This window comes from Centruroides sculpturatus, unplaced genomic scaffold (assembly GCF_000671375.1).
Source record: "Centruroides sculpturatus isolate CEXI.00-Female unplaced genomic scaffold, Cexi_2.0 scaffold184, whole genome shotgun sequence".
Classification (NCBI taxonomy): domain Eukaryota; kingdom Metazoa; phylum Arthropoda; class Arachnida; order Scorpiones; family Buthidae; genus Centruroides; species Centruroides sculpturatus.
In genome coordinates this window covers 83,071-93,337 of record NW_019384494.1, presented here as the reverse complement: position 1 = coordinate 93,337, position 10,267 = coordinate 83,071, and the positions used below count along the sequence as shown (strand labels likewise).

General features: G+C 36.3%; 2 protein-coding genes across 2 annotated transcripts; both read right to left on the bottom strand.

Annotated features, from left to right (window-relative positions):
• Positions 1-812: 812 nt before the first annotated feature.
• Positions 813-1,379, bottom strand: LOC111621866. The gene has a single exon (XM_023364121.1). It carries the CDS (start codon positions 1,377-1,379, stop codon positions 813-815), a length of 567 nt encoding a protein of 188 aa, XP_023219889.1.
• Positions 1,380-2,172: 793 nt separating this feature from the next.
• LOC111621865 lies at positions 2,173-3,081 on the bottom strand. The gene has a single exon (XM_023364119.1). It carries the CDS (start codon positions 3,079-3,081, stop codon positions 2,173-2,175), a length of 909 nt encoding a protein of 302 aa, XP_023219887.1.
• Positions 3,082-10,267: the final 7,186 nt, after the last annotated feature.

Genomic DNA, 10,267 nt, shown 5'->3' with positions numbered 1-10,267 from the left:
ATTGCATACCGAGCAGCATATAGGCATGTCAGATTATAGGGGGTGCCGGATTAGACAGGGGCCGGATTACCGCGGGTCTACTGTATTCTCCTGTAAATCTTAATTTTAAACATTGAATATGTTTTACTATCTATATATTTGTATAACCCATTCAACGGGTATCCGTCTGTCCGCGTAACGGTATGATAACGGACACTAGAGGCGCCCTAGCGGATATTTTAAATTAACAATAAATTATTTTTATTTGTAATAGGAATTTATTATTGATACGAATTTATTATTTATACCACGGAATGGTATAAATAATTATTATATGCCTCGATTAACCTTGCGCCGCACGTTTACCACATCCCGTGACTCGGTGAACGTCGCGCATTGACTCACGGGAAATTTGTTGAAAAAATGGCGGATGCATTTAAAATCGAGGTTTACAGGCGAAAGTAAATGAACAAATTAAATTTTAAAGTATTTATAGAATGTTTAATATGTAGAAATATAAATCCGTATGACGCTATTGGGACAGTAAGATTTATCCTCCGAATGAAGAGGTGGCGACCCCCCTCTGTGCGAACAATAAATGTCTAATGAACCATACCCTACGCGCGGCCCTTCCCGAGATATAGCGCTCCGAAAATTATTCTACGTGTTACGTGACCGTCTGTTTGCCACAATTTACCCTGCGAATGAGCGGATCGGCGAACCCCCAAGTGTGCACGAGCGCACGTTAGTTCTTTTTTTCGCGCGGTAGGCTTACTTAATGTTTTACTTTTTTTACTTAATGTTACTTTGTACTTAATGTTTCGAAATCATGACTAGANAGACAATGGGATTTTCCCATACGCAATCTCTGTGAATTCAATGGCACCCTTCGCCAGGGCATCCGCCCTCTCATTGCCCATAATTCCTACATGGGCCTTAACCGATCTCACTTTAATGTTACTCTTGTTTTCCCTTATAAGTGTCTTTATTTCTATAGACAGCTGGCTGGTGTCAATATACTGTTGCATCGCTTGGATGGCTGCTCTGCTGTCAGTGTGTATTATAATACTGCTAGTTAGGCTGGAAGATATGCACCATTTTACTGCCATTAATATGGCAAAAAGCTCCGCTTGAAAAACTGAGCAGTGATCTGCTAGTCTATATTGTCCTTGATGGATTTCTGTTCCGTGTGTAAACACAGTGTAGGATGCTCCTACTCGATCTTCTATTCTTGAACCATCAGTAAAAACATTGGTATCGGCTATTTCGGCCTCTTCGGCAATCCCAATTGCTCCCCTTTCATATGGTTTTGGTAGTGCTTTAGCACTTGGTTTTCGTTCGTATAGCATACCATCGTATGGTATTCCATTTATAGTAATTGGTAGCCCTTGTCTACACATGTATTTCAGTGCTTGTTCTTTAATAATTAGATCTATTGGCGGTTAGCCCGCAATTACTAGAAGTGCATCCGTTGAGGTTGTACGGAATGCCTTCGTAATCCTGAGGAGCGCAATCCTTTGTGCACTTAACAATTTCTGTTTAATATCGCCTTTTTCTGCTGCTGTGTACCATGTACCCGCAGCATAAGCCATTTTTGGTATGAAAACACCTTTATAAATAATATGTATAGCTTCAGTGCTAAGGCCCCAACAAGAGCGGGCCACCCTAGCTAAGGCATTGAAGATGTTGGTGCAAGCAGTCCTTATTGTGGTCACATGTGGAAGCCACGTTAGGCGGTGATCAAGGACCACCCCCAGGTATGTTAGTTCTTTTTCAACTTTGATCACCTGTCCATCCATTTTAATTGATGGCACGCGTTTGTATAAATTGCGTGTGGTACCTTTAGTAAACACTATAGCTTTGGTCTTCTTAGGTTTGAAGTACAGCTTCAGCTGTTTCCCCTTTTCCAATATTGTTTCTAGAACTCGATTGCCTTTCGTTTCGATTTGCCTTCTTGAGTTAGCTCCCATGATTACTATCGTGTCGTCAGCATAGGCAAATTCCTGAATACCATCACCTTTATCAATTTTTAAGAAGTTGTCGTAGACGACATTCCAGAACAGAGGGCCCGAGTTGGACCCCTGCGGACAGCCTCTATTGAGAGTTTTACTAATGCTTAGGTTTCCTGCAGAGTATGTTATTTTCCTTTCCTTCAGGTAACTCTTAAGTACTTCATATAAGTTACTCGGGCATTCAGATTTCCTTAGAGTGCTTAGAATCAGGGGCCACCATGNGGTGTAATTGCATCCTTTCATTTTCATACTTAATGCATGTTGTCAGTAGATGTTCAAGGCTCTCTATGTCATCTTCACAATCACAAATACTTTCCTGATCTTTCCCTATTCTATTCAAGTACTCTTTAGTGTTGCAGTGATTGGAGTAGAGTTGAGTCCTCAGAAAATCCACTGGCAGCCATTTAAGATCTTTTATTCTCTCCTCAATACTGGGTAGCAGCCAGTATGTGTAACGACCTTTCTCACTATACGTCCATCTCTCCTGCCATTCTTCTATGGTCTGCTGCCTTAGTTGCTTTTTGATGAAAGACAATGGGATTTTCCCATACGCAATCTCTGTGAATTCAATGGCACCCTTCGCCAGGGCATCCGCCCTCTCATTGCCCATAATTCCTACATGGGCCTTAACCCATCTCACTTTAATGTTACTCTTGTTTTCCCTTATAAGTGTCTTTATTTCCATAGACAGCTGGCTGGTGTCAATATACTGTTGCATCGCTTGGATGGCTGCTCTGCTGTCAGTGTGTATTATAATACTGCTAGTTAGGCTGGAAGATATGCACCATTTTACTGCCATTAATATGGCAAAAAGCTCCGCTTGAAAAACTGAGCAGTGATCTGCTAGTCTATATTGTCCTTGATGGATTTCTGTTCCGTGTGTAAACACAGTGTAGGATGCTCCTACTCGATCTTCTATTCTTGAACCATCAGTAAAAACATTGATATCGGCTATTTCGGCCTCTTCGGCAATTCCAATTGCTCCCCTTTCATATGGTTTTGGTAGTGCTTTAGCACTTGGTTTTCGTTCGTATAGCATACCATCGTATGGTATTCCATTTATAGTAATTGGTAGCCCTTGTCTACACATGTATTTCAGTGCTTGTTCTTTAATAATTAGATCTATTGGCGGTTAGCCCGCAATTACTAGAAGTGCATCCGTTGAGGTTGTACGGAATGCCTTCGTAATCCTGAGGAGCGCAATCCTTTGTGCACTTAACAATTTCTGTTTAATATCGCCTTTTTCTGCTGCTGTGTACCATGTACCTGCAGCATAAGCCATTTTTGGTATGAAAACACCTTTATAAATAATATGTATAGCTTCAGTGCTAAGGCCCCAACAAGAGCGGGCCACCCTAGCTAAGGCATTGAAGATGTTGGTGCAAGCAGTCCTTATTGTGGTCACATGTGGAAGCCACGTTAGGCGGTGATCAAGGACCACCCCCAGGTATGTTAGTTCTTTTTCAACTTTGATCACCTGTCCATCCATTTTAATTGATGGCACGCGTTTGTATAAATTGCGTGTGGTACCTTTAGTAAACACTATAGCTTTGGTCTTCTTAGGGTTGAAGTACAGCTTCAGCTGTTTCCCCTTTTCCAATATTGTTTCTAGAACTCGATTGCCTTTCGTTTCGATTTGCCTTCTTGAGTTAGCTCCCATGATTACTATCGTGTCGTCAGCATAGGCAAATTCCTGAATACCATCACCTTTATCAATTTTTAAGAAGTTGTCGTAGACGACATTCCAGAACAAAGGGCCCGAGTTGGACCCCTGCGGACAGCCTCTATTGAGAGTTTTACTAATGCTTAGGTTTCCTGCAGAGTATGTTATTTTCCTTTCCTTCAGGTAACTCTTAACTNTTATGGTTTAGCCTAGTGACAAGTAGATTTGGAGACAAGTAAATTCGACTTACGTCGTTTTTCGACTTAAGTTGTTCTCCTGGAACCAATTACCGACGTAAGGCGAGGTATACCTGTTATTAATTTGATTTTTCAATTTGTTCAAATCTTTCTTGTAAAGAAGATACAGCTTTTTCTATTATTACTAAGAAATAATTTCTGTAGAAGTTTTTTCTGGATCATTTACATATTCATCTGCTCTTGCTCCTTCATAATCAAATAAACATTTATGTTTTCTTATTTTTACAGTTTTTAATTTGTTTAAAATAGTTTTTTCACAAATATTATTTGCTTCCATTTTAGATTTTAAAAAATCATTTTCTCTAAATTCTTTAAAAATTCCATCAACCTTTTTAAAAGCTTAGTTACTAAACTTAAATCACAGTTAGGTTTTTGTACAGTTTTACTTACTGTATTGACTGTCATTAATAATTCATACCAAATTGAAAATTAATTGCATGCCCAAGTAAGGAATCTGTTTCACTTTTTACACTAGAATACTCTGTCACGTCATTTAATTCTTCTAATGCTGTTATAATTTTGTCTAAATCAAATGTAACTGTTTTCACAGAATTTATTTGGCATTCCCATCTCATAATGGTTTTAGAGTTGAATTTATTAAATGTTTCATTAAAATAACCCACCTGTGAGCAGACGAGGAAAATAGTGTATACAGTCTCGAAAGTGTTCCAAAAAATGTCATAGCCAAGGAAGCCATATCACCTATTAATAAATTTAAATTGTGAGCAGAACATGAGAAAAATGCTGTCAGATTTTTTTTCCAAAATCCTTGCTTGCACGCCTTTTCTCTTGCCTACCGTGTTAGTCCCATTGTCATAAGCTTGTCCACGGTAATCGTTCAAAGAAATAGTTTTAAGTTGTTTACATAATTTCTCTGATAAATTAAACCCTGTAATTTTCAGCACAGGAGAAAAACCAATAAAATAATATTTAATTTCAACTTTGTTTCATTCTTGTTCGTCAGGCATTTCTACAATTCGAACAATGAGAGTCAATCGTTCAATACAATCTTTATCTGTAGTACAGCCTAACTGTACTGCATATTTAATTTTTTTTTTAGTATTTCATATTCAACTTTGTTTGCCAACAGATTAATTATCTCGTTTTGAATTTTCCAACCTAAATAATGATCGTTTGTTTCTTTATCTTTGATAAGTCTTATATGTTCTGCCATTCTTGCATCAAATTTTGAAATTAATTCCAATTAAACCTAAAAATTTACCATTATTTTTTGTAAAAATTTTTTGATTAATTCTACAAAGTGCATCGTTGCTTTTAGCTAAATGTTGTATACAAAATATAATCTTTCTAAGAACTTCATGCATCTGAATTTAATTGTCTTTGATGAAAATCATCAATTGCTTGTTCTTTTTGCAACCTGTTTTTTAGCTCAATAAAATCTCTAAGTGATTTTTAGTGTGGCAACGATAATTTATATTTATTTAAGTGAGTTCCAAGGTGCTTCCAGTCAGAAACACCTTCATTTACTAATGCTAAAGATGATCTTGAGAATTGGTTAGGACATAAATAGCAATAAAAACAAAATACCTTATATTTCAGTTTTGAATAGAGAAGCCAGTTTCTACAATATTTTTCTCCATTTAAATGTATTTTTGTATAATAAGATACATTAAATTTTCTACTTAGTTCATCTATGGAAAAATTGTAATTTGTTACTTGAACAATGTTTTTACTAATTAATAATAATCTGATTTTCTCAGAAGGGTGTGATGGTCATGTTCCAGGATCGTTTTCCTATATGGTTGATAATTCTTTAGTTTCCTCGTTTGCATGACAAAAAAATCATCTTGACCTTCATCATTTATAGCTCCATTTATGGCTCATCTTCATTCAATAATGAAGGTAATTCTTTGTATGTAATTTGTAACTCTTCTTTATTTTGTACACTAGTGCGTAGCTATAGCCAGATCGTTCAGTTTTAAAATATTTTAAAAGACTATCTGTTTGACAATTTTCTAAATATTTTTTATTTTTGACATGTTTTCTTTTCTGGCTACCACTTTAATAATTTCTATTTTTATCACAATCTCTACTCATACTCGTTGCTAATGTTCTGAATCCTAGGAAAAATAGAAAATAAAATTGAAATAAAAAATGAATAGAAAATAGAGATTAAAAAATTATATAACAATTGGAAAATTTGAAAAACTTGTGTCAGTAAGTTACAATCCCAAGTTTTAAAGTTATTATTACTAAAACAATGTTTTTCTCTGCTGTTTTTCAGTAATGGAGTGCTGAACAAAGTTAAATTAAAACACCTTAGTAAATTAAAAAAAGTACCATTAAGCAGCATAAATTTGTTCAACTTACAATTTATATTATAAAAACTATTTTTTTCTTTGATTAAAAATAGTCAAAATAATAATTTATTTTGATTATTTTTAAGGTAATTATTCTTTTATAAAAAAAACTACTAATAGAACACTAATAAACACAAATATATTTGAATTTATACATTAAACAGTTATTTCTTTAGTAGATCATAAAATCAATTAGTAGCAAAGTTGTATCAAGATTTATGAGATTTTTCCGATGTACCTTACAATTATACTTAAAAATTAAGTTTTATGTTGAAATACAAGTTGTTACATTTTAATTATAAAACACTATTATGCTGCATCCTCTTAAGCGTAGGGTCCGGGGCGGTTGCCCCAGTTGCCCGGCCTTGGGAGCGGCTCTGTGTAAGATAATTCCAATCATACACAATCTTTAAGGTTGGCGTTAGTAAGTTGGGATATGATTTTTGATTTTATAATATTCATGGTGAAAAATAAAGATTCACACAAATATGTGGAATCAAAAAATCAAAATTTGATTTTGAAGGCTCTTTTTTTCAAAAGCTTATACGTTTTATGATCAACTAAATTCCAAAAGTTTTCATTTGTATTGTGAGAGTTTAATATGATGTAATTTTGAAAATCTAAAATCTCTTCTTCAATTTTTGATGTTTCTTCTTGAAGACGTTTTGTTATAGATTTAGCAGTTTCAGTAATGTCTACATATGTAGTAAAAGGATTTACAAAAATGTAGCCATGGGTTTGATAATGGTAATTGCTAATTGCTGGAATCTACTTTCAAACTGTTCCAAAAGTTTAAGATGAATAATAAATAGTATTAGGTGAATTATTTTCACCAGTCACTTTTTTCATCCTTGGAAAGTGTACAAGAGAATTTTTTGACAAATTATTTATCCAAAACTATTTTGGCTTTGAATGCCTTTATAGAACTAATCATTTCAGCTAAATGTTTATTATTCCCTGGAGATCCAGGTTTAAACTGTTCAATTTTTCACATATGTGAGTTAAAAAAAAAGCCATGTTCACCAACCATTGTTGGCTATCTAATTGTTCAAACGTTTGACCTTTTGAAATAAAGGATTTTTTTTTTCTTCCAAAAAATCAAAAAAATCAGCCAAGTTTTTTGCATTTACTTAACCATCTTATATCTTTATGTAAGATAAGGTCAGCTCGGGAAGATTTGTCCTTTTGTACAAGGGCTTTAAACAATTATGTGGTAAAGGATTTGCTTGAATTTTGTTAATTATTTTAACAACAACATTCATAACATGTACAATGGATAATATTTTGGCACATAATGAATCTTGATGTATAATAAAATAAAATTCGACTTACATGAGCCTGTAACCGATGTGAAACGGCAAAAAATTTTAATTCACAAACGTTTTCTGAATACCTTCCGTGTTCTTCCTCAGGTATTCTATGAAATTTTCAAAATAAATTTAAAATAAAACGAACGATGATAGTTCGAATGCGCAATGTCTATTGCGCATGCGTTGTACACATCGTGTTCCCTGTTGTTCGGCTTCTCATTAAATCTTCTAATCCTCATTTAATTTTTTCTCGTTCTTCATACAATGTAATATTCCAACATTTGACGTCACATGTCCCCCGCATCGTCAGATATTAGATCCATCTTTACGCGTCACTATGTAGAACGGCTTGCCACGCAAACGAAAGAGCCATCTCCTCCCGTGAATTAATGCACTCAGATGTGGTGTGCGCCTTATATATCTCCACCGTCTCTAACCATTTGAGGTGGTTCATCTGTGTTGTTTTAACTATTAACTTTGCCCCTGCGAAGTCAACCGTAATATCAGGGTCAGAAGCATAAACCGAGAGTGACGTGGTGGCTCTGTTATGTCGTATGTCTGCTTTGTGTTCTCTTATTCTCACGCCCATTGAGCGTTTCGTAGACCCTATATAGACTAAATCCCTACCAAATCTATCATCACGAACAGGGATCCGATATATGCCTGGTGATTTGATCGGGTCAGGCGGGTCCTTTCCATTGTGTAATATGTCAAAGATAGTTGGGCCCCTCTTGTAAGCAATGTTGACATTACGTCTTTTGGCAACAGCTGTATATACCGATCTCAAGATATGTTTGAACGTATGCGAGATCCTTTCCATATCAATGCCGTGGTTGTCTCTCAATGTCTTCATAAAAGTAATGTGCGACATCAGTGCCCTTTCATGGCGTTCTGCGATTCTCGGTACAATATTGTGGTAGCCATGCATGTCAGCGATCTTCTCAATGCGTGTTAATTCTTCACTAAGTGCTTCTTGCGTAGATGAATGAGAATATGCTCTTCTAATTAAAGATCAAAAAGCGGCCAAGTTGTATTGAAACGGGTCACGAGTCACTCGGTATGTATGTGGGGCTTACACATGGCTTCCGATAGACGGTAGTGTGAATGTTGGGTCTTTGAATTCTGATATTTACATGTAAGAAGTGGACATTAGTGTTGCTATGTTGATCCACCTCGAGTGACAGTCCGTATGGATTATCATTCATCGCTTCAACGAATTGTGCCAAGTTTGGTGTTGTTTTCCATACCACAATAACGTCATCTACGTGTCTTCTGTAGAGCATGATGTCCTGCATGAATCTCGGAAGGGTTCAAGATTCGAGTTGTCTCACCACCAATTCACACAAGTCTCCGGATACCGGACTGCCCATCGGGACTCCTCTCGATTGTGAATATGTTGCCCCGTTGAATTGAAACACAGAACTATAACAAATAAGGTGCACCAATTCCAACACGTTCTGGTGGAGCGCTATGTCGTTTACTCTTGCAAATAGAAAGTCTCTAAGAGCGCAAAAGCATGCCAGTATCCTTTTTACATGGACAATCTGCTCCAGAAGAATAATTTCTTTTCTGTGAGGGAAAGAAAGGTCTTGCCATTCTCAGTTTATTAGCAGAATTTACTTTATTTTCTGGATAAAATTGTTGTCATTTATACTGACCGGCATAATGGTTAAAACAGCTCTATGTAAACGTTTTTCTTCTGGATTCAGTAATAAATTCTGCTTTAATAGTAATTTTCTTTCACCTGGCTGAGCTTTCGGCGACAACTTTTTCTTGAAACTAACAATCTTTGAAAATGTGCCTCGTTTTGGCGAGTGAGGAGACTTCACATTATTTGCCTGTGTGGGCGAATTTCTTTTATTCAGCGATCTCTCTTTTGCTTTCCGTACAACCTCGAATGGTTCTTCGTATATATGTCTTTTATAGAAGGTGAAGTTGTGGAATGTCAACCCATTTGTATCTTCCATAGAGTTCACTACGACAGGATATAATGTGCTTTTATTATTGTATTATTAGATAAAATATAAAATGCCAAAGTTATAATGATACTTACAATAATTTATTACATCAGGAATTGAACGCTGCCTGTAAAAAAATAATGATTAATTAAAGAAGTTATTCAAAAGTTTATATCTACACGTTCATTATTTGTGCCCTTTCTCAATTAAAAACTTAATTGAAAAAGTCTAAAACACTATTTTACACATTTATTCTATATTAGGGGTCCCCAAAGTGATCGATAAGAGTTCTCCAGGGGTCGATTAATACACAAGGGTCGAAAGGGGATTGATTAATACCAAAGAGGATCAATTAGACTTTGTTTTAGTCTTTGACCCACCTTTGCTTTTGGCAGAGGGTTTCCCCTCCGCCACGGTCGCCGCAGCCTTTGCGGGTTCCTCTTTAGGCTTGTTGCCCTCGGTTTCCCCGCTGCAGCTTTGGCCGCCATTGCCCGTCTTTTACTCCTCCTTTGTCGGGAGTTTGAAGGCGCGGGCCTCCACTCACTCTCCTCACCAGAGGAGACGGTATCAAAGACCTCCCGTGAACTGGCTCCAGTTGTCTCCGAATCGGAGCCACTGGACTCTTTTTTTTTTTTTTCATTGGATGGTCATCATTTCCCTATACAGGGATCAGAGTCACCCTTGTCCCGCAAATAGCACCACAAGGGGGAACACTTTCTTTATTCATAAATCATAATTTACATTAAGTCAATTTAAACAATAAAAAG